General features: G+C 39.5%; 1 protein-coding gene and 1 pseudogene across 1 annotated transcript in view; both read left to right on the top strand.

The window, feature by feature from the left end:
* CFAP58 (cilia and flagella associated protein 58) overlaps positions 1–25,444 on the top strand; it is a 107,533-nt gene that overhangs the window by 78,556 nt on the left and 3,533 nt on the right. Inside the window, exons 16-17 of the mRNA XM_060034441.1 lie at positions 22,134–22,253; positions 25,101–25,234. Of these exons, the coding sequence (XP_059890424.1) occupies positions 22,134–22,253; positions 25,101–25,234 (254 nt within the window). The remainder of the gene's footprint in view (positions 1–22,133; positions 22,254–25,100; positions 25,235–25,444) is intronic.
* LOC132439302 (pre-mRNA-splicing regulator WTAP-like) lies at positions 4,900–6,542 on the top strand (annotated as a pseudogene).

The following is a 25,444-nucleotide window of genomic DNA, read 5'->3' as shown; positions in this document are numbered from 1 at the left end:
ATTTGCATTTCCCTATTAATTAGTGATGCCGAGCAGCTTTTCATATGCTTCTTGGCCATATGTATGTCTTCTCTGGAGAAACCTCTATTTAGGTCTTCTGCCCAGTTTTTGATTGGGTTGTTTGTTTTTTAAATATTGAGCTGCATGAGCTGTTTATATATTTTGGCGGTTAATCCTTTGTCCATTGATTCATTTGCAAATATTTTCTCCCATTCTGAGGGTTGTCTTTTCATCTTGTTTGTAGTTTCCTTTGCTTTGCAAAAGCTTTTAAGTTTCATTAGGTCCCATTTGTTTATTTTTGTTTTTATTTCCATTTCTCTAGGAGGTGGATCAGAAAAGATCTTGCTGTGATTTATGTCAAAGAGTGTTATTCCTATGTTTTCCCCTAAGAGTTTCATAGTGTCAGGTCTTACATTTAGGTCTCTAATCCATTTTGAGTTTATTTTGGTGTATAGTGTTAGGGAGTGTTCTAATTTCATTCCTTTACATATAGCTGTCCAGTTTTCCCAGCACTACTTATTGAAGAGACTGTCTTTTCTCCATTGTATATCCTTGCCTCCTTTGTCATAGATTAGTTGACCATAGGTGCATGGGTTTATCTCTGGGCTTTCTATCCTGTTGCTTTGATCTATGTTTCTGTTTCTGTGCCAGTACCATATTGTCTTGATTACTGTAGCTTTGTAGTATAGTCTGAAGTCATGGAGTCTGATTCCTCCAGCTCCGTTTTTTTTCCCTCAAGGCTGCTTTGGCTATTTGGGGTCTTTTGTGTCTCCATACAAATTTTAAGATTTTTTTGTTCTAGTTCCATAAAAAATGCCATTGGTAATTTGATAGGTATTGCATTGAATCTGTAGATTGCTTTGGGTAGTACAGTCATTTTCACAATATTGATTCTTCCAATCCAAGAACATGGTATATCTCTTCATCTGTTGGTATCATCTTTAATTTCTTTTATCAGTGTCTTATAGTTTTCTGCATACAGGTCTTTTGTCTCCTTAGGTAGGTTTATTCCTAGGTATTTTATTCTTTTTGTAGCAGTGGTAAATGGGAGTGTTTGCTTAATTTCTCTTTCAGATTTTTCATCATTAGTGTATAGGAATGCAAGAGATTTCTGTGCATTAATTTTGTCTCCTGCAACTTTACCAAATTCTTTGGTTAGCTCTAGTAGTTTTCTGGTGGCATCTTTAGGATTCTATATGTATAGTATCATGTCATCTGCAAACAGTGACAGTTTTACTTCTTCTTTTCCAATTTATGTTCCTTTTATTTCTTTTTCTTTTCTGATTGCTGTGGCTAAGACTTCCAAGACTATGTTGAATAATAGTGGTGAGAGTGGACAACCTTGTCTTTTCACCATTGAGAATGATGTTTGCTGTGGGCTTGTTGTATATGGCGTCTATTATGTTGAGGTAGTTTCCCTCTATGCCCACTTCCTGCAGAGTTTTTATCATAAATCATTGTTAAATTTTGTCCAAAGATTTTTCTGTATCTATTGAGATGATCATATGGTTTATATTCTTCAATTTGTTAATATGGTGTATCACATTGATCAATTTGCACATATCGAAGAATCCTTGCATCCCTGGGATAAACCCCACTTGATCATGGTGTATGATCCTTTTAATGTGTTGTTGGATTCTCTTTGCTAGTATTTTGTTGAGGATTTTTGCATCTATGTTAATAAGTGATATTGGCCTGTAGTTTTCTTTCTTTATGACATCTTGTCTGGTTTTGGTATCAGGGTGATGGTGGCCTTGTAGAATGAGATTGGGAGTGTTCTCCCCTCTGCTATATTTTGGAAGAGTTTGAGAAGGATAGGTGTTAACTCTGTAAAGCCATCTGTTCCTGGGCTTTTGTTTGTTGGAAGATTTTTAATCACAGTTTCATTTTCAGTGATTGGGATTGGTCTGTTTATATTTTCTATTTCTTCCTAGTTCAGTTTTGGAAGGTTGTGCTTTTCTAAGCATTTGTCCATTTCTTCCAGGTTGTCCATTTTATTGGAATATAGCTGCTTGTAGTAATCTCTCATGATCCGTTGTATTTCTGCAGTGTCAGTTGTTACTTCTCTTTTTTCATTTCTAATTTTGTTGATTTGAGTCTTCTCCCTTTTTTTCTTGATGAGTCTGTCTAATGGTTTATCAATTTTGTGTATTTTCTCAAAAACCAGCTTTTAGTTTTATTGATCTTTGCTATCATTTCCTACAGTTCTTTTTCATTTATTTCTGATCTGATCTATATGATTTCTTTCCTTCTGCTAACTTTGGGTTTTTTTTGTTGTTGTTCTTCCTCTTTCCCTAATTACTTTTGTTGTAAGTTTAGATTGTTTATTTGAGATTTTTCTTTTTTCTTGAGGTAGGCTTGTATTGCTATAAACTTCCCTCTTAGAATTGCTTTTGCTGCATCCTGTAGGTTTTGGGTCGTCGTGTTTGTTTTCATTGTCATTTGTTTCTAGCTATTTTTTGATTTCCTCTTTGATGTCTTCATTGATCTCTTGGTTATTTAGTGGTGTATTGTGTAGCCTCCCTGGGTTTGTATTTTTTACAGATTGTTTTCCTGTAATTGATATCTAGTCTTATAGCTTTGTGGTCGGAAAAGATACTTGATATGATTTCAATTTTCTTAAATTTACCAAGGCTTGATTTGTGACCCAAAATATGATCTATCCTGGAGAATGTTCCATGAGCACTTGAGAAGAAAGTGTATTCTGTTGTTTTTGGATGGAATGTCCTATAAATATCAGTTAAGTCCATCTTGTTTAATGTATCATTTAAAGCTTGTGTTTCCTTATTTATTTTCATTTTGGATGATCTGTCCATCGGTGAAAGTGGGGTGTTATAGTCCCCTACTATTATCATGTTGCTGTCGATTTCCACTTTTATGGCTGTTAGCATTTGGCTTATGTATTGAGGTGCTCCTATGTTGGGTGCATAAATATTTACAATTGTTATATCTTCTTCTTGGATCGATCCCTTGATCATTCTGTACTGTCCTTCTTTGTCTATTGTAATAGTCTTTATTTTAAAGTCTATTTTGTCTGATATGAAAATTGCTACTCCACCTTTCTTTTGGTTTCCATTGGCGTGGAATATCTGTTTCCATCCCCTCACTTTCAGTCTGTATGTGTCCCTAGGTCTGAAGTGCGTCTCTTGTAGACAGCATATATATGGGTCTTGTTTTTGTATCCATTCAGCCAGTGTATGTCTTTTGGTTGGAGCATTTAATCCATTTACATTTAAGGTAATTATCTATATGTATGTTCCTATGACCATTTTCTTAATTGTTTTGGGTTTGTTATTTTAGGTCTTTTCCTTCTCTTGTGTTTCCTGCCTAGAGAAGTTCCTTTAGCATTTGTTGTAGAGCTTGTTTGGTGGTGCTGAATTCTCTTAGCTTTTGCTTGTCTGTAAAGCTTTTGATTTCTCCGTCGAATCTGAATGAGATCCTTTTGGGTAGAGTAATCTTGGTTGTAGGTTTTTCCCTTTCATCACTTTAAATGTCCTGCCAGTCCCTTCTGGCTTGTAGAGTTTCTGCTGAAAGGTTAGCTGTTAACCTTATGGGGATTCCCTTGTATATTATTTGTTGCTTTTACCTTGCTACTTTTAATATTTTTTCTTTGTATTTAGTTTTTGATAGTTTGATTAATATGTGTCATGGCGTGTATCTCATTGGATTTATCCTGTATGGGACTCTCTGCGCTTCCTGGACTTGAGTGACTACTTCCTTTCCCATAATAGGGAAATTTTCAACTATAATCTCTTCATATATTTTCTCAGTCCCTTTCTTTTTCTCTTCTTCTTCTGGGACCCCTGTAATTCAAATGTTGGTGCATTTAATGTTGTCCCAGCTGTCTCTGAGACTGTCCTCAATTCTTTTCATTCTTTTTTCTTTATTCTGCTCTGAGGTAGTTATTTCCAGTATTTTATCTTCCAGGTCACTTATCCATTCTTCTGCCTCAGTTATTCTGCTATAGATTCCTTCTAGAGAATTTTTAATTTCATGTACTTCGTTGTTCATCATTGTTTACTCTTTAGTTCTTCTAGGTCCTTGTTAAATGTTTCTTGTATTTTCTCCATTCTATTTCCAAGATTTTGGATCATCTTTACTATCATTACTCTGCATTCTTTTTCGGGGAGACTGCCTATTTCCTCTTCATTTGTTTGGTCTGGTGAGTTTTTACCTTGCTCCTTCATGTGCTATGTATTTCTCTGTCTTCTCATTTTGCTTAACTTACTGTGTTTGTGGTCTCCTTTTCTCAGGCTGCAGGTCCCTAGTTCCTGTTATACTTGGTGTCTGCCCCCACTGGGTAAGTTTGGTTCAGTGAATTGTGTAGGCTTCCTGGTGGAGGGGGACTGGTGCCTGTGTTCTGGTTGATGAGGCTGGATCTTGTCTTTCTGGTGGGCAAGACTGTGTCCGGTTGTGTATTTTGGTGTTTCTGTGAACTTATTATGATTTTAGGCAGCCTGTCTGGTAACGGGTGGGGTTGTGTTCCTGTCTTGCTAGTTTAGCATGGAGTGTCAAGCACTGGAGCTTGCTGGTCATTGAGTGGAGCTGGGTCTTAGCATTGAGATGGAAATCTCTAAGAGAGCTCTTGACTGTAATTATGAGGGACCGGGAGGTCTCTGGTGGACCAATGTCCTGAACTCAGCTCTCCCACCTCAGAGGCTCAGGCCTGACATCAGCTGGAGCACCAAGACCCTGTCAGCTACATGGCTCAGAAGAAAAGGGAGAAAAGGAAAGAAAGAAAGAAAGAAAAAAGTAAAATAAAGTTATTAAAAAATATATATATATATTATGAAAATAAAAAAGTAATAAAAAGAAGAGAGCAACCAAACCAATAAACACATCTACCAATGATAACAAGTGCTAAAAACTATACTAAAAAAAAAAATGGGACAGCGAGACCTGCAAATAAAGGGGAGAGCCGGGGCTGTGGCGGGAGGAGGAGTGTGGGGGCCGGCGGCAGCAGGGTCGGGCGGCCTGGGCAGCGAGCGGGTAGCACGGGGTCAGCCTATGTGACTGGGCGGCGCTGGCGCGGCCTCCGTCAGGAGAGGATTCAAGATGACCAACGAGGAACCTCTTCCTAAAAAGGTTCGACTGAGTGAAACAGACTTCAAAGTTATGGCACGAGATGAATTAATTCTCATGTGGAAACAATATGAAGCATATGTACAAGCTTTGGAGGGCAAGTACACAGATCTTAACTCTAATGATGTAACTGGCTAAGGGAATCTGAAGAAAAACTAAAGCAACAACAGCAAGAGTCTGCACGCAGGGAAAACATTCTTGTAATGCGACTAGCAACCAAGGAGCAAGAGATGCAGGAGTGTACTACTCAAATCCAGTACCTCAAGCAAGTCCAGCAGCCTAGCGTTGCCCAACTGAGATCAACAATGGTAGACCCAGCGATCAACTTGTTTTACCTAAAAATGAAAGGTGAACTGGAACAGACTAAAGACAAACTGGAACAAGCCCAAAATGAACTGAGTGCCTGGAAGTTTACGCCTGATAGGTAAACAAATCATACTCCCCAGTCAAGACTTCCCTGACAGTCCCACTACGAGAAAGCTGTGGTGGGACAGCCAAGTACTCGTTTCCACACCAAGACTCAGATTTTTTGAGCCAAAAAGCCACATTCTTATACTACCCAGCTTGTAATGGTTAATGTAAAACTTACCAGATGAACCTTGTGTTTCAGCTTTTTTCTCTTCCCCCTCCCCTTGCTTCAGAGGCCTGATGGCGTCGGACTATTCCGAAGAAGTGGCCACCTCCGAAAAATTCCCCTTCTAGAACATGTAGACACTTGAGAAGTGTTTCTGTTTGAAGAAAATAGAGGGAGAAACAGAAGTCTTAAGTCTGTGGCACACTGTGTCTTCAGACAGTTTGGAGGAATGAAAACCTACAGATTTAAAATCATGAATTGAACATGTAAAATTCCAGTAAATGTAAAGATGGAATATGCATCGCTCTTAACCTTGAGCATAGTGACTTAGAGACACTGTATATCAGTTTTGCCAATAAGACTGTGGACTTCGTGATTGTTGTTGAACTTCTGGGTCAAACTCAAATGAGGTGAATTTTGCCTTTAAAGGGTTTATTTGCTAAGAACCAACTTAATAGTCATGAGAGAATCAAATAATAGATGTCAGTACAAGTAGTTCATATATTTAACCATTTAGTTTGGGGCTCCATATTACTTGATTGAGCCTTAAATCAATGTGGTTTTACTCAATGGTTTGTTCTTTGAATGGTTGCTAATACTGTAGATAATCTTATTGAGGACTGTACAAATAATGAAGGTGTGGTATCAAACTTCAGGTCTAAACTGTTTGAAGCATTATAAACATTCATTTCACAACTAGATTGTATAAGGTTATTAGCTGTGATGAGACTCACTGCGTTATTTTTTTCAGTAGTGAAATTTATTAAATCCCCATTCCATTCAACAGGCACATGTTGAAAGAGCATTGTCGTTGGTGTTAATGGGGGAATGTGTTCCTTCATTGTATTTGGGCCTTTTGTATTGCACTCTTGATATTAAATTAAATGTGCCTTGAAAAAAAAAATGGACAGACAGAACCCTAGGACAAATGGTAAAAACAAACGTATACAGACAAAATCAGAGAAAGAAACATACACACAATCACAAAATAAGAAAAAGGAAAAAGTATATATATATATAAGCATATTTTATGTATATATATAAAAAAGGAAGAGAGCAACCAAATCAGTAAACAAACCTACCAATGATAATCTCTAAGTACTAAACTAAGATAAACATAAAACTAGAAACAAATTAGACGCAGAAAGCAAACCCCAAGTCTACAGTTGCTCCCAAAGTCCACCACCTCAGTTTTGGGATGACTCGTTGTCTATTCAGGTATTCCACAGATGCAGAGTACATCAAGTTGATTGTGGATATTTAATCTGCTGCTCCTGAGGCTGCTGGGAGAGATTTCCCTTTCTCTTCCTTGTTTGCACAGCTCTTGGGGATTCAGCTTTGGTTTTGGCCCCTCCTCTGTGTAGGTCGCCCTCTGGCGTCTGTTCTTCACTCAGACAGGAGGGGGTTAAAGGAGCAGCTGCTTAGGGGGTTCTGGCTCACTCAGGCTGGGGGGAGGGAGGAGGTATGGTATGCAGGGCAAGCTTGTGGCGGCAGAGTCTGGCATGACGTTGCACCAGCCTGATATGCGCTGTGTGTTCTCCCGTGGAAGTTGCTCCTGGATCACGGGACCCTGGCAGTGGCGGGCTGCACAGGCTCCCAGGAGGGGAGGTGTGGATAGTGACCTGTGCTTGCACACAGGCTTGTTGGTGGCTGCAGCATCCTTAGCATTTCGTGCCCGTCTCTGGCGTCCACACTGATAGCTGTGGCTCACGCCGGTCTCTGTAGCTTGTTTAGGCGTGCTCTGAATCCCCTCTCCTTACGCACTCCGAAACAGTGGTCTCTTGCCTCTTCGGCAGTTCCAGACTTTTTCCCAGACTCCCTCCCAGCTAGCTGTGGTGCACTAGCCCCCTTCAGGTTGTGTTCACAGAGCCAACCCCAGTCCTCTCCCTGGGATCTGACCTCTGAAGCCCGAGCCTCAGCTCCCAGCCCCCACCCACCCCGGCAGGTGAACAGGCAAGCCTCTCAGGCTGATGAGTGCTGGTCGGCACCAATCCTCTGTGTGGGAATCTCTCCGCTTTGCCCTCTGCTCCCCTGTTGTTGTGCTCTCCTCCATCACTCCATAGTTTTGCCCCACCCCCACCTCCGCTACCCCCCATCTCTGCCAGTGAAGGGGCTTCCTAGTGTGTGGAAACTTTTCCTCCTTCACAGCTCCCTCCCAGAGGTGCAGGTCCTGTCCCTATTCTTTTGTCTCTGTTTTTCCTGTTTTCTTTTTCCCTACCCAGGTACGTGGGGGAGTTTCTTGCCTTTTGGGAAGTCTGAGGTCTTCTGCCAGTGTTCAGTAGGTGTTCTGTAGGAGTTGTTCCACATGTAGATGTATTTTTGATGTATTTGTGGGGAGGAAGGTGATCTCCATGTCTTACTCCTCCGCCATCTTGAAGGTCCTCTCGTGAGTATTATCTTGATATTTGTTTCTCCAGAAGCTTATCCCATCTGACTAATTTTTAATTTGCATACACTCTTTTGAAAGTAGAGCCATGTTATTTGTTATAAATTTTCTGTAATTCGGCTAGGGAAAACTAAAACAAATGGTAACAATGACTGGTTAATGAATTTTCTTTTACCTATTTTTTAGATGACATTTATGTTCTCTGGCAAAAACATTATTTGATGACAATGGTAAGATTAGTTAGCTCTAGGTAAAAATTAGTTTCCAGTTGATTGGATGTTTATTTAATGAGAGGGCATTTACTTATATTTTTTTCCTTAAACATAATTAATTACCTTAAGGAAGTAAATGTAAAAGTACAGAGACAAATGAGTAGACACACTAGTCTTTATTTGTTTTTTATTTTTATACATTTATTTTATTTATTTTTGACTGTGTTGGGTCTTTGCTGCACATGGGCTTTCTCTAGTTGTGGCAAGCGGGGGCTGCTCTTCATTGCAGCGCACGGGCTTCTCATTGCGGTGGCTTCTCTTGTTGCGGAGCACGGGCTCTAGGCACATGGGCTTCAGTAGTTGTGGCACAGGGCTCAGTAGTTGTGGCTCGTGGGCTCTAGAGTGCAGGCTCAGTAGTTGTGGCTCACAGGCTTAGTTGCTCCGCGGCATGTGGGATCTTCCCAGACCAGGGCTCAAACCCATGTCCCCTGCACTGGCAGGCAGATTCTTAACCACTGTGCCACCAGGGAAGCCCGACACGCTAGTCTTTATCAGTGCTTGTTCAGATGACTGCAGTTCAGAGAAATGGGAATCCAGAATTGAGATGCCTTAGAAATAAATCTTGGCTCATGTGTAGTATCTTTAGTTCAAGGATCTGAAAATACATTACAAGCAATTAAACTTCAGGGTAGAAATGGGAATTCTGTATTGCTTATTGGTTTAAATAAGTCATAGAATTATGATTTGCTTTGGGATCCTAGGAAGTCCTTTCTTTTAGTTCTACAAATTTGTATATCTTAGGTTTCCTGGATTTTTACCTACTCCCTCAAATCAGTTCCAGATCTCAGTTCTTCTCATGCCATGTTTCTTAAAAGACTCACTTCTTTTTTACTTCTGACTTATTCTTCAGTCTCTGTGACCTTTACCCCCACACGTTACTCCAGCCTTTCTGACCAAGGTTGCTTGGTCCTCACAGCCCACCCCAGAGGCTGTTTTCAGTCCTTCTCCTGTTTCTTCTCTTTAACCCCTTTGATGTCACTGATGATTCAAATCTTTCCTTCCTTTTTAAACGTCTGCCTTTTCTTGGTTTGGGGTAAATTATTCTCCCTCATTCTCTTTCTCTGGGTCTCTCATACTTACCTACCCCTTATATGCTAGTTTTCTCAAAAATCAGGTTGCCTTGGCCCTCCCTGTAAGCCATCCCAGTAGACAGATCCACTCCCATGGCTCTGGATGTGATCCACCTCTGGTTCCAACATGCTCCTCAATTCTCAAGTCTGAGACCTTGTTTTCAACTTCTCTTCTAGATAGTCCCACAGGGCCTCAAGCTTAACATTTCAGGAACCCACTGATCATCAGCAGAGAATGTAGTAACAGTTCCCTTCCCCTCTCCCTATATCCTCCCCTCTCCTAGCCTGTCTGCCTCCAATGCCAACACCTCCACCCCCTGAGGTGTCCACAGTAGCAACCTTGAAGTCCTCTGGGCTCCTGGTCCTTCCTTCCTCCCTTGTCTGGTCATTCACCAAATCTCCCTGATTCTGCCTCAGAAATGTCTTCACATCTACCTACTTTCCATTCTAGCGACCTTGGGTCCAGCTTTCTTCATCTTCTGCTTGTACTGGTCCCCTGAGCAGTCCCCTCATTCTGTTCTCTGCTTTCCTGCTGGAGTTATTCCTCTGAAGACAAACCCAGGCATGGCTCATCCTTGGCTCCCAGTTGCTTAAAGGATGTGGTCCCAAACCACATCGCATTTGCCAACCTATGCACCCAGCATTTTCTCTCCATGTACCTGCCTAGTGTATGTACCTGCTGAGCTGGACTCAACTCTCTCCTGTTCTTATCACTGAACCTTGGCCTAAAAAGCCCTTCTTTTCTCTCTCTGCTTGGGGAAAACTCCTACTCATTCTTTAAGGGACAGTTTAAGTGACATTTTTGTGAACTCTCCCCCAACTCCTCCAAACAGTTAGTCACTCCCTGCTTTTACTGGCCACAACACTTTGTAGAAATCTTCTGTCACCATCCTTGTCTCTCAGTCATGTGACATAAGTTTAGGAAGAGAGGGACTGTCTCTTCCTCATTTGTCTTATTATTTGTATCCAAATGCTAGCACATCCTGGGCCCTTGATCAGGGTTGGGATATCACAACTTTTTAAAGTTGAAATATGATTGATGTAGAATATTGTGTTAGTTTCAGGTGTACTACATAGTGATTTGACATTTACATATATTATGAAATGATCACAACACTAAGTCTAGTAATCATCTGTCCCCACACAAAGTTATTACAATATTATTGACCATTTTCCTTATGCTGTATGTTATATCCCCATGGCTTATTTATCTTATAACTGGTGGTTCATACCTCTTAATCCCCTTCAGCTATTTCTTCCTCCCCCTACCCGCCTCCCCTCTGGCAAGCACCTATTTGTCCTTTGTATCTGAGTCTGTTTTATTTTGTTTTTTAGATTCTACATTTAAGTGAGATCATACAGTATTTGTCTTTCTCTATCTGGCTTATTTCACAAAGCATAATACCGTCTAGATCCATCCATGTTGTTGCATATTGCAAGATTTCAATTTTTTATGGCTGAGTAATATCACTTTGTATACATATACTACATATTCTTTATCCATCATCTATCAATGGACACTTAGGTTGCTTCCATATCTTGGCTATTATAAATAATGCAGCAATGAACATTGGTGTGCATGTATCTTTTTGAATTAGTGTTTTTGTTTTCTTCAGGCAAAAACCCGTAAGTGAAATTCCTGGATCATATGGTAGTTCTATTTTTAATTTTTTGAGGAACCTCCACACTCTTTTCCAACTTACAAATTGGCCACACCAATTTACAGTCCCACTACAGTGCACAAGTACTCCCTTTTCTCCACAAACTCGCCAACACTTTTTATAGTCTTTTTTGATGCTAACCATTCTGATAGGTGTGAGGTGGTATCTCATTGTGGTTTTGATTTGCATTTCCCTAATGATTTGTTACATTGAGCATCTTATCATAATGTCTGTTGGCCGTCTGTATGTCGTTTTTGGAAAAATGCCTATTCAGGTCCTCTGTCTGTTTTTTAATAGAGTTGTTTGGGGGTTTTTTTTGATTTGTGTTGTATGAGTTCTTTGTATATTTTGGATATGAACCCCTTGCTGATTATATTGTTTGCAAATATCTTCTCCCATTGAGTAGGTTGCCTTTTCATTTTGTTGATAGTTTCCTTCCCTAAAAGCTTTTTAGTTTTATACATGTTCTATTTGTTTTTTTGTTTTGGTTTTGTAGCCCTTGTCTGAGGAAACAGATCCAAAAAGATATTGTAAAGACTGATGTCAAAGAGTTTACTGCCTATGTTTTCTTCTAGGAGTTTTTATGGCTTCAGGCCTTGCATTTAAGTCTTTAATCCATTTTAGTTTATTTTTGTATATGGTGTGATAAATTAGTTGGTTTTTTTTCAACTTTTTAAAAAAAATCATTTATTTTTAATTTATTTTTTATGTGGGTAAGCATACAATTTATTTTTTCTATGTTCTTATTTTTTAATATTTTAAGTTTATTTATTTTTGGCTGCATTGGGTCTTCGTTGCTGCGTGTGGGCTTTCTCTAGTTGTGGTGAGCAGTGGCTACTCTTCATTGCAGTGCATGGGCTTCTCATTGCAGTGGCCTCTCTTGTTGTGGAGCATGGGCTCTAGGTGCATGGGCTTCAGTAGTTGTGGCTCGTGGGCTATAGAGCGCAGGCTCAGTAGTTGCGGCACATGGGCTTAGTTGCTCCGCAGCATGTGGGACCCTCCTGGACCGGGGCTCAAACCTGTGTCCCCTGCGTTGGCAGACAGATTCTCAACCACTGCACCACCAGGGAAGTCCGATAAATGAGTTTAGTTTGATTCTTTTGCATGTGCCTGTCCAATTTTCCCCACACTATTTATTGAAGAGGCTGTCTTTTCCCCATTGTATATTTTTGCCTCCTTTGTCATAGATTAATTGACCATATTGACCATATCATAATAATGATCCCATTATTTCTGGGATCGCAATTCTGTTCCATTGATTTATGTGTCTGTTTTTGTGCCAGTACCATATTGTTTTGATTACTGCAGTTTTGCAGCATAGTTTGAAATCAGGGAGCATAATACCTCCAGTTTTGTTCTTCTTTCTCAAGATTGCTTTAGCTGTTGGGGGTCTTTTGTGTTTCCATACAAATTTTAAAAATTATTTGTTCTAGTTCTGTGAAGAATGTCTTTGGTATTTTGATAGAGATTGCATTGAATCTGTTGATTGCCTGGGGAAGTATGGTCATTTTTACAATATTAATTCTTTCAATCTATTAGTATGATATATCCTTCCATTTGTTTGTGCCACCTTCATTTTCTTTCATCAGTGTCATATAGTTTTCAGAGTATAAGTCTTTAACCTCTTTGGTTAGACTTATTCCTAGATATTTTATTCTTCTTGATGCCATTGTAAATGGGATTGTTTCCTTAATTTCTCTTTCTGATATTTTGTTATTAGTGTATAGACATGCAGCATATTTCTGTATATTAATTTTGTATCCTACAACTTTACTGAATTTCTTTATTAGTTCTAGTAGTTTTTTGGTAGCATCTTAAGGGTTTTCTGTATATGTAGTATCATGTCATCTGCAAACAGTCAGGTTTTACTTCTTCCTTTCCAATTTGGATTTCTTTTACTTCTTTTTCTTGTCTAATTGCTGTAGCTAGGACTTCCAATACTATGATGAATAAAAGTGGCAAGAGTGGGCATTCTTGTCTTGTTTCTGATCTTAGAGGAAATGCTTTCAGCTTTTCATCAAGTTTGCTTTGGGTTTGTCACTTACGGCCTTTATGATGAAGTATATTCCCACCATATTCACTTTGTTGAGGTTTTTGTAATAAACAGATGTTGAATGTCAAAAGCTTTTTCTGCATTATTGAAAAGATCATATGATTTTTATTCTACAATTTGTTAATGTGGTGTATCACATCGATTGATTTGTGCGTAATGAACCATCTTTGTATCCCTGGGATAAATCCCACTTGATCATGGTATCAAGGTGATGCTGGCCTTGTAAAATGAGTTCAGAAGTGTTCCTTCCTCGAGGAACCAAGATGGTGGAGTAGAAGGACGTGCTCTCACTCCCTCTTGTGATAACACCAGAATAACAACTAGCTGCTGGACAGTCATCGACAGGAAGACACTGGAAGTCACCAAAAAAGATACCGCACGTCCAAAGACAAAGTAGAAGCCACAATGAGATGGTAGGAGGGGCACAATCACAGTAAAATCAAATCCCATAACTGCTGGGTGGGTGACTCACAGACTGGAGAACACTTATACCACAGAAGTCCACCCACTGGAATGAAGGTTCTGAGCCCCACGTCACGCTTCCCAACATGGCGGTCTGGCAGCGGAAGGAGGAATTCCTAAAGAGTCAGACTTTGAAGCCTAGTGGGAATTGATTGCAGAACTTCGACAGGATTGGAGAAAACAGAGACTCTACTCTTGGAGGGCACACACAAAGTAGTGTGTGCATCGGGACCCAGGGGAAGGAGCAGTGACCCCAGGGGAGACTGAACCAGACCTACCTGCTAGTGTTGGAGGACTTCCTGCAGAGGCGGGGGGTGGCTGTGGCTCACCGTGGGGACAAGGACACTGGCAACAGAAGTTCTGGGAGGTACTCCTTGGAGTGAGCCCTCCCAGAGTCTGTCATTAGCCCCACCAAAGAGCCCAGGTGGGATCCAGTGTTGGGTTGTCTCAGGCCAAACAACCAACAGGGAGGGAACCCAGCCCCACCCATCAACATTCAAGCGGATTAAAGTTTTACTGAGTTCTGCCCACCAGAGCAACAGCCAGCTCTACCTACCACCAGTCCCTCCCATCAGGAAACTTAAACAAGCCTCTTAGATAGCCTTATCCACCAGAGGGCAGACAGCAGAAACAAGAAGAACTACAGTCCTGCAGCCTGTGGAACAAAAACCACATTCACAGAAAGACAGACAAGATGAAAAGGCAGAGGGCTATGTACCAGATGAAGGAACAAGATAAAACCCCAGAAAAACAGCTAAATGAAGTGGAGATAGGCAACCTTCCCGAAAAAGAATTCAGAATAATGATAGTGCAGATGAACCAGGACCCTGGAAAAAGAATGGAGGCAAAGATCGAGAAGATGCAAGAAATGTTTAACAAAGACCAAGAAGAATTAAAGAACAAACAAATGGAGATAAACAATACAATAACTGAAATGAAAACTACAGTAGAAGGAATCAATAGCAGAATAACTGAGGCAGAAAAACGGATAAGTGACCTGAAAGACAGAATGCTGGAATTTACTTCTGTGGAACAGAGTGAAGAAAAAAGAATGAAAAGAAATGAAGACAGCCTAAGAGACCTCTGGGACAACATTAAACGCAACAACATTCGCATTATAGGGGTTCCAGAAGGAGAAGAGAGAGAGCAAGGACCAGAGAAAATATTTGAAGAGATTATTGTCGAAAACTTCCCTAACATGGGAAAGGAAATAGCCACCCAAGTCCAGGAAGCTCAGAGAGTCCCATGTAGGATAAAGCCAAGGAGAAACACACCGACACACATAGTAATCAAATTGGCAAAAATTAAAGACAAAGAAAAATTATGGAAAGCAGCAAGGGAAAAACGAAAAATAACATACAAGGGAACTCCCATAAGGTTAACAGCTGATTTCTCAGCAGAAACTCTACAAGCCAGAAGGGAGTGGCATGATATACTTAAAGTGGTGAAAGGGAAGAACGTACAACCAAGATTACTCTACCCGGCAAGGATCTCATTCAGATTCCATAGAGAAATCAAAAGCTTTACAGACAAGCAAAAGCTAAGAGAATTCAGCACCACCAAACAAGCTCTACAACAAATGCTAAAGGAACTTCTCTAAGTGGGAAACACAAGAGAAGAAAAGGACCTACAAAAACAAACCCAAAACAATTAAGAAAATGGTCATAGGAACATACATATAGATAATTACCTTAAATGTGAATGAATTAAATGCTCCAACCAAAAGACACAGGCTTGCTGAATGGACATAAAAACAAGACCCATATATATGCTATCTACAAGAGACCCACTTCAGACCTAGGGACACATTCAGACTGAAAGTGAGGGGATGGAAAAAGATATTCCATGCAAATGTAAGTCAAAAGATACCTGGAGTAGCAATACTCATATCAGATAAAATAGACTTTAGAATAAAGAATATTACAAGAGACAAGGAAGGACACTACATAATGATCAAGGGATCAATCCAAGAAGAAGATATAACAATTATAAATATATATGCACCCAACATAGGAGCACCTCATTACATAAGGCAACTGCTAACAGCTATAAAAGAGGAAATCCACAGTAACAGAGTAATACTGGGGGACCTTAACACCTCACTTACACCAATGGACAGATCATCCAAACAGAAAATTAATAAAGAAGCCCAAGCTTTAAATGACACAACAGACCAGATACATTTAATTGATATTTATAGGACATTCCATCCAAAAGAGCAGATTACACTTTCTTCTCAAGTGTGCACGGAACACTCTCCAGATGGGTCACATCTTGGGTCACAAATCAAGACTCAGTAAATTTAAGAAAATTGATATCATATCAAGCATCTTTTCTGACCACAGTGCTATGAGATTAGAAATCAATTACAGGGAAAAAAACGTAAAAAACACTAACACATGGAAGCTGAACAATATGTTACTAAATAACCAAGAGATCACTGAAGAAATCAAAGAGGAAATCAAAAAATACCTAGAGACAAATGACAATGAAAACGCCACGATCCAAAATGTATGGGATGCAGCAAGAGCAGTTCTAAGAGGGAAGTTTACAGCAATACAAGCCTACCTCAAGAAACAAGAAAAATCTCAAATAAACAATCTAACCTTACACCTAAAGGAACTAGAGAAAGAAGGACAAACAAAATCCAAAGTTAGCGGAAGGAAAGAAATCATAAAGATCAGAGCAGAAATAAATGAAATAGAGACAAAGAAAACAATAGCAAAGATCAATAAAACTAAAGAAGAAGATAAACAAAATTGATAAACCACTAGCCAGACTCATCAAGAAAAAGAGGGAGGGGACTCAAATCAATCAAATTAGAAATGAAAAAGGAGAAGTTACAACAGACACTGCAGAAATACAAAGCATCCTAAGAGACTACTACAAGCAACTCTATGCCAATAAAATGGACAACCTGGAAGAAATGAACAAATTCTTAGAAAGGTATAACCTTCCAAGATTGAACCAGGAAGAAATAGAAAATATGAATAGACCAATCACAAGTAATGAAATTGAAACTGTGATTAAAAATCTTCCAACAAACAAAAGTCCAGGAACAGATGGCTTCACAGGTGAACTCTGTCAAACATCTAGAGAAGAGCTAACACCCATCCTTCTCAAACTCTTCCAAAATATTGCAGAGGAAGGAACACTCCCAAACTCATTCTACAAGGCCACCATCACTCTGATACCAAAACCAGACAAAGATACTACAAAAAAGAAAATTACAGACCAATATCACTGATGAATATAGATGCAAAAATTCTCTACAAAATACTAGCAAAGAGAATCCAACAACACATTAAAAGGATCATACACCATGATCAGGTGGGATTTATCCCAGGGATGCAAGGATTCTTCAATATACGCAAATCGATCAATGTGATACACAATATTAACAAATTGAAGAATAAAAACCATATGATCATCTCAATAGATGCAGAAAAAACTTTTGACAAAATCCAACATCCATTTATGATAAAAACTCTTCAGGAAGTGGGCATAGAGGGAACCTACCTCAACATAATAAAGGCCATATATGACAAACCCACAGCAAACATCATTCTCAATGGTGAAAAACTGAAAGCATTTCCTCTAAGATGAGGAACAAGACAAGGATGTCCACTCTCACCACTATTATTCAACATAGTTTTTGAAGTCCTAGCCACGGCAATCAGAGAAGAAAAAGAAATAGAAGGAATACAAATTGGAAAAGAAGAAGTAAAACTGTCACTGTTTGCAGATGACATGATACTATACATAGAGAATCCTAAAAATGCCACCAGAAAACTACTAGAGCTAATCAATGAATTTGGTAAAGTTGCAGGATACAAAATTAATGCACAGAAATCTCTTGCATTCCTATACACTAATGATGAAAAATCTGAAAGAGAAATTAAGGAAACACTCCCATTTACCATTGCAACAAAAAGAATAAAATACCTAGAAATAAACCTACCTAAGGAGACAAAAGACCTGTATGCAGAAAACTATAAGACACTGATGAAAGAAATTAAAGATGATACAAACGGATGGAGACATATACCATTTTCTTGGATTGGAAAAATCAGTATTGTGAAAATGAGTATACTACCCAAAGCAATCTACAGATTCAATGCAATCCCTATCAAATTACCAATGGCATTTTTTACGGAACTAGAACAAAAAATCTTAAAATTTGTATGGAGACACAAAAAACGCCGAATAGCCGAAGCAGTCTTGAGGGAAAAAAACGGAATTGGAGGAATCAGACTCCATGACTTCAGACTGTACTACAGTGCTACAATAATCAAGACAGTATGGTACTGGCACAAAAACAGAATCATAGATCCATGGAGCAAGATAGGAAGCCCAGAGATAAACCCACACACCTATGATCAACTACTCTATGACAAAGGAGGCAAGGATATGCAATGGAGAAAAGACAGTCTCTTCAATAAGTGGTGGTGGGAAAACTGGACAGCTACATGTAAAAGAATGAAATTAGAACACTCCCTAACACCATACACAAAAATAAACTCAAAATGGATTAGAGACCTAAATGTAAGACCAGAGATTATAAAACTCTTTGAGGAAAGCATAGGAAGAACACTGTTTGACATAAATCAAAGCAAGATATTTTTTGATCCACCTCCTGGAGTAATGGAAATAAAAACAAAAATAAACAAATGGGACCTAATGAAACTTAAAAGCTTTTGCACAGCAAAGGAAGCTATAAACAAGACGAAAAGATAACCCTCAGAATGGGAGAAAATATTTGCAAACGAATCAATGGGCAAAGTATTAACCTCCAAAATATATAAACAGCTCTTGGAGCTCAATATTAAAGAAAGAAACAACACAATCCAAAAATGGGCAGAAGACCTAAATAGACATTTCTCCAAAGAAGACATACAGATGGCCGAAAAGCACGTGAAAAGCTGCTCAACATCACTAATTATTAGAGAAATGCAAATCAAAACTACAATGATGTATCACCTCATACCAGTTAAAATGGGCATCATCAGAAAATGTACAAACAACAAATGCTGGAGAGGGTGTGGAGAAAAGGGAATCCTCTTGCACTGTTGGTGGGAATGTAAATTGATACAGCCACTATGGAGAACAGTATGGAGGTTCCTTAAAAAACTAAAAATAAAACTACCATATTATCCAGCAATCCCACTACTGGGTATATACCCAGAGAAGACCATAATTCAAAACGACACATGCACCCCAATTTTCATTGCAGCACTATTTACAATAGCCAGGTCATAGAAGCCACCTAAATGCCCATTGACAGATGAATGGATAAAGAAGATGTGGCACATATATACAATGGAATATTACTGAGCCATAAAAAGGAACGAAATTGAGTCATTTGTTGAGACGTGGATGGATCTAGAGACTGTCATACAGAGTGAAGTAATTCAGAAGGAGAAAAACAAATATCGTATATTAACACGTATATGTGGAACCTAGAAAAACAGTACAGATGAACCGGTTTGCAGGGCAGAAGTTGAGACACAGATGTAGAGAAGAAACGTATGGACACCAAGGGGGGAAAGCCGCAGGGGGGTGGGGATGGTGGTGTGCTGAGTTGGGCGATTGGGATTGACATGTATACACTGATGTGTATAAAATTGATGACTAATAAGAACCTGCTGTATAAAAACATAAATAAAACTTAAAAATTAAAAAAAAAAGAAGTGTTCCTTCTTCCACAGATTTTTGGAGTAGCTTGATAGTAATAAGTATCAACTTTTCTTTAAATGTTTGGTAGAATTCACCTGTGAAGCCATCTGATCTTGGACTTTGTTAGATATTTTTTATTACCGATTAAATTTCATTAATTGGTCTGTTCATATTTTCTATTTCTTCTGTCATGATTCAGTTTTGGAGATTGTATGTTTCTAGGAATTTATCCATTTCTTCTAGGTTGTCCATTTTACTGGCGTCTAATTGTTCGTAGTAATCTCTTATGATCCTTTGTATTTTGGTGGTGTTGGTTGTAACTTTTCTTTCATTTCTGATTTTTTGTTTATTTGGGTCCTCTCTCTCTCTCTCTTCAAAGGTGGCCCTGCTCACTCCCTTTGGTGAGGTTAACCCCAACCCTAGCCCTGCCCTGTTGTGCTTTGATGACGTTTCCACTTCCAGTGATGCACTTCCTGCTGAGTCATTTCTGGCTGATGCATCTCCACTTCCAGTTACACCACTTGCCACGCCCCCCCACACGTGACCGTGAATGAAAGAACCAGATAACAGGGAAACTTCAGGGTGAGAGAATATAAGCAGGAAAAGCTGACCATAGTGCACTGCCATGGCAACTTATCGCTGTGGTCCCTTCTGTGAGGTTATCATCTGCCTGCCTTGTGACGTTGAGCAACATCTGTCTGGCATATCTGACAGCATCATATGATGGCTGGACAACACTCCCATTACACTGCGCATGGATACCCTCTGGGACAACCAACAGGTGAACCAGCAGATGGCTGTCCTTGCTCTGATTCTTTATTATTTCTCTATTTCATTTATTTCTTCTCTGATCTTTATTATTTCTTTTCTGTCCCCTAACTTTCAGTCTGTGTGTGTCTTTCGATCTGAAGTGAGTCTCTTGTAGGCAGCATACATTTGGGTTTTGTTTTTGTATTCATTCATCTACTCTATGTCTTTTGATTGGAGCAGTTAGTCCATTTACATTTAATTATTGATATTTTGTTAATTTCTTTTTTAAAGTTTTTTGTTCCTTTCTTTTTCTTTTGCTCTCTTCCCGTGTGATTTGATGACTGTCTGTAGTGTTACGGTTGAATGCCTTTCGCTTTTTGTGTGTGTGTATCTATTATTATATATTTATATATATATATATATGTGATATATATATGTGATTATTTTAAGTTGCTGATCTCTTAAGTTTGAATGCATTCTAATCAGCCTACATTTTCATTCCCCACCTACCATGGTTAATGTTTTTGATGTCATATTTTACATCATTTTGTTTTGTGTATCTCTTAACTACGTATTGTGATATAGATGATTTTACTACTTTTAGCTTACAGCCTTCCTACTAGCTTTATACATTGTTGACTTACTACCTTCACTGTATGTTTAGCTTTACTAGTGAGATCTTTCCTTTCATAATTTTCATATTTCTAGTTGTATCCTTTTCTTTTACACCTAGAAAAATTCCTTTAACATTTCTTTTAAAGCCCGTTTAATGGTGCTAAACTCTTTTAGCTTTTGCTTATCTGTAAAACTCTTTATCTCTCCTTCAAATCTAAATGATAACCTTGCTGGGTAGAGAATTTTGGGCTGTAAGTTTTTTCCTTTCATCGCTTTGAATATATTGTGTCTCTCCCTTCTGGCCTGCAAAGTTTCTTCTGAAAAGCCAGCTGATAATCTTATGGGAATTCCCATGTATGTAACTAGTTGCTTTTCTCTTGATTTTTAATATTCTCTCTTTATCTTTAATTTTTGCCATTTTAATTACAGTGTGTCTTGGTGTGGTCTTCTTTGGGTTGATTCTGTTTGAGACTACTCTCTGTGCTTCCTGGACCTGGATGTCTTATCTTTCCAAGGTTAGGGAAGTTTTCAGCTATTATTTCTTCAGATATTTTCTGTGCCCCTTTCTCTCTCTCTTCTCCTTCTGGGATCCCTATAATGCAAATGTTATTACACTTGATGTTATACCAGAGGTCTCTTAAACTATCCTTATTTTTTTTTTTAATTCTTCTTTCTGTTCAGCTTTGTAATTTCCACTACTCTATCTTCTGGTTTATAGTTCCTCTGTACCATCTAATCTACTGTTGATTCCTTCTAGTGTATTGTTAATTTCAGTTATTGTATTCTTTAGCTGTGTTTGGTTCTTCTTTATATTCTCTAACTCTTCATTGAAATTCTTACTGTGTTCATACATTCTTCTCCCAAGTTCAGTGAGCATCTTTATGATTATTACCTTGAGCCCTCTGTTGGATAGATTGCTTATCTCCACTTCTTTTAGTTCTTTTTCTGAGGTTATGTCTTCTTCCTTCATTTGTAATATATTACTCTGTCTCCTCATTTTGCCAGTTCTCTGTGTTCATTTCTATGTGTTAGGTACATCAGTTACATTTTCCAATCTTGGGGAAGTTGCCTTATGTAGGAGGTATCCTTTAGGGCCCAGCAACACACTCCCCTCTGGTCACCAGAGCTGTATGCTCTAGTGGTGCCCCCTTTGTGGACTGCATGTGTCCTTCTATTGTGGCAGGGCTGACTACTGTGGGCATGTTGGTAGGTGGAGCTGGCCCCTGGCCAGGCTGGCTGGGAGGCCATTCCTCATGCAGTTGTTGCAAGTCCACTGGAGGGCAGGGTAGGCTTCCCATGTGGTTTGCCACACAACCTGGGGGTTGCAAGGCTGCTGCTGGCCTGCTGGTGGGCAGTGCCGGGTCCCTATGTGGTTTGATGCTTGATTGAATGAATCTACGTGTGAATGTAATCAGTGTGGAGCTGGGAAGGACCTTAGGATGATCCCAAATCATCCTGACCATGCTGTTGAAGGCACTTCCCTTGTCTTGATGCGGTTATTTATCTCCACTTGTGGTTATACTCTCCACCAGGAAAAGGAGAAACTGTATGTGGAACTAAAGCACATCCTGGCCCGGCAGCCTGGGCCTGAGGCTGCAGAGCAGCTACAGATCTACCGCCACACGCTGCGGGAGAAGACCAAGCAGCTTAAAGTAAGTGGTAGCCTCTGCTCCTTCCTGGCTGAAGGACAGACACACTCTGGGGCATACCCATGGACAAGTCTACTGGCTCAGTACAAGGAGCCAGTCTCCCAAATGCTGTCCTCCTTTGATATCAGCTTTTTTAGTGTTCCAGTCCTGGGAGGCACAGGGCAAGCCTTAAAGCTACCCCTCCGCTCCTAAGCTAATAGACTCCCACAAAACAGGGAGATGAACAAGTGGAGAAAGAGCTGGGGAGAGGATGATGGCAATGGGATAGAAATTTGGGGGACAAGGTTTGTATAGATTATCTCAAGATGATTTAGAGGATTCGGATGGTGGGAAAGAACAGAGGGAATATTTTAACACCACTGCCCACTGAAGCAGATCATTGTGTCAAAGCAGGTTTTTACTATTCATTCCACCTGAAATACATGTACACAAAACACAGGCTACTCCCCAGTCCCCAGGAACCTTGCTTCATGACCATCTATGAAATAAGAAGCCATGAAAGGGAAGTAAAATCATTTTAGGATTCTGTTAGTGTAAGTTCCCTTCTAAGTGACATAAGAACATTAGCTGGGGAGATGGAATGTTTTAGTATTATATGTGCCTTTTTAAAGTTTTCTCAAAAACTGTGTGTTCCCACTATATCCTCAGCTTTACCTCCTAAAAAGTACTTAGATATTCTTGGCATGTTAGGGAAGCCTTATACACACACATGCACAGAATGTAGCGCATGGCAGCTGAATTCTGGCACTTTCCTGTGCAGTGATGGTAATAATCATTGCCTTTCTGCCTGGGGTAAAGTAGATGCCACGCTACTAATACAGTACTAAACCTTTCACAAATACAATGTTGTGAAATCACATCCTTTTACTTAAAGAGAGCAGATGAAACAGAAACGTAATGAGAGCATTAATTTTCAACTTATCACTGTTAAGCATTCATTTTACATGAGTATCCTGAGACATAATTTGAGTTTTGTAGGAGGCATAATCTTTTGATTATTTTCATCCTTTTAAACAATTGAATATATCAAATAAAATAAAAACTTATTTTCTCAGGGTTGGGTGTAAATTAGAAAAGCACATGTCTTTACACTACTCTCAGATAGGCATACTTAGCGCTGGGTTGTATTCAGTGGTTCATAGCAGACTTTTGTTACTTTAAGCCTTTATCTGAGGGTATCCAGATTTTTGCTCTGAATGACATGTGACCCCTGGTGGAAGATTCAGGGGTGGATAATACCAAGCCTGTCCACCAGTTTGTCCTCATTATCTGGGCTCTTTTAGGAAATTCCACATTCATTGTTTGGAAATAAGGTCTTTGTTCCTAAGAGTTTAACTATTTTTTTTTAACATCTTTATTGGAGTAAAATTGCTTTACAAGGGTGTGTTAATTTCTGCTGTATAACAAAGTGAATCAGCTATACATATACATATATCCCCATATCTCCTCCCTCTTGCGTCTCCCTCCCACCCTCCCTATCCCACCCCTCTAGGTGGTCACAAAGCACCGAGCTGATCTCCCTGTGCTATGCAGTTGCTTCCCACTAGCTATCTATTTTACGTTTGGTAGTGTATATATGTCAATGCTACTCTCTCGCTTCATCCCAACTTAACCTTCCCCCTCCCGTGCCCTCAAGTCCATTCTCTACGTCTGCGTCTTTATTCCTATCCTGACCCTAGGTTCATCAGAACCTTTTTTTTTTTTAAGATTCCATATATATGTGTTAGCATACGGTATTTGTTTTTCTCTTTCTGACTTACTTCACTCTGTATGACAGACTCTAGGTCCATCCACCTCACTGCAAATAACTCAGTTTTGTTTCTTTTTATGGCTGAAGACAGTTTTTCTTCCAATGTGAAAAGCATATTCTTTAGCTCGTGATAACATCGTCAGAATCCTTTTCACAGCAGTTAAGAGGAAATAGTTCAGAAGCAGACGAACACTCGAAAGATAAACATCTGCCTTTTATGCAAATTTTTAAAAAATGCAGAACTAGACGAAAACCAAATCAAATCTATTGCATGCCCCTTAGGACAGTAGCCTCCCTTTTCTCCCCTTGGTTTTTGTTGGGGGTACCCCTCGTTTTAGTGTGCTCTACACATCCGTTTAGGTGAGTAAATTCCCTCTTCCCCTGTCCAGCCTGAAACCAGTAGCATCTGCTGAACACAACAGTGCAAGAGGCAGGTAATTAGGTTTCCTATTGGAGCCCCTCGCATGCAGTACACTCTCCCTGCAGATATCATAGCCCCCTGCTTCTTAGAGGTAAGTCCCAGTGCTGGAATAAAGAGAGAACCTGTGAATAGTCCCAAAGGGCACAGTAAAGAGGTGATTGACATTCAGCAGAACAACAACCTTGGAAAACATATAAATTGAATACCTACTGAGTGGTGGTGGGGGCAGGATGATTCTGAGTAATTTTTACAGTAATCCTCAGATGAATCACGCTCTCTTGCAATGACTTTTCTGAATGCTTTATTTAAAAAAGGCTTTAAAAGCAATTTTATGCTGTACGTCTGGGAGTTTTTCTGTTTCGACTCACAGTATTCTTGAACCACATTACACCATTCATACGTGAGCCTGTTTACATGTGCCTGATAGTTCTCCTTTAAAGCAGGGGAATGAGGTTCCATTGTTTGCCACTGGATTATGAGTCTTCAGACCTCCGTCAGATTTTTACCCAGATACAGACCTTGAACTGGTAGAAGTGTGCGGACTAACTGTTAAACCTGGGCATGGTTTTGTATCTCTAGCCTCACTGAGGTAAGTGGCCGCAGATTAAAAAGATTTTTCAGAGAAGGATATTGTCTCACCGCGCACCTTCCGTTAATGCTGCTTTATTTGTCACGCTAGGTTTTGTCTTCAGAACTGAATATGTATGAATCACAGAGCCAAGAATATAAGTATGAGATCGAGAAGCTTAGCAATGAACTGCTGAACTTAAAGAAGAAATACCTTGCTCAGAAACGTAAAGAATACATTCAGAAGTAAGAATTAGTCAAATGTTCTAGTTCTGTTGTGCCTATTAACTGCTGATAAGAAAATAATTGAAGACAGTCACAGAGTCACAGACTTCACTGGGGTAAACTAAGTCAGGGGTGAGCAAATTACTTTCTACAGGTCCCTCAGTGGGCTGGTGTTAGAGCAAGACGGGCGTCTCCTTTGATACTGAGACCCCTCCTTAGGACCCTAACAGG

Source organism: Delphinus delphis, chromosome 16 (assembly GCF_949987515.2).
Source record: "Delphinus delphis chromosome 16, mDelDel1.2, whole genome shotgun sequence".
Taxonomy (NCBI): domain Eukaryota; kingdom Metazoa; phylum Chordata; class Mammalia; order Artiodactyla; family Delphinidae; genus Delphinus; species Delphinus delphis.
Note: the sequence above shows the minus strand (reverse complement) of the source record. Positions and strands in the feature narration are given on the sequence as shown.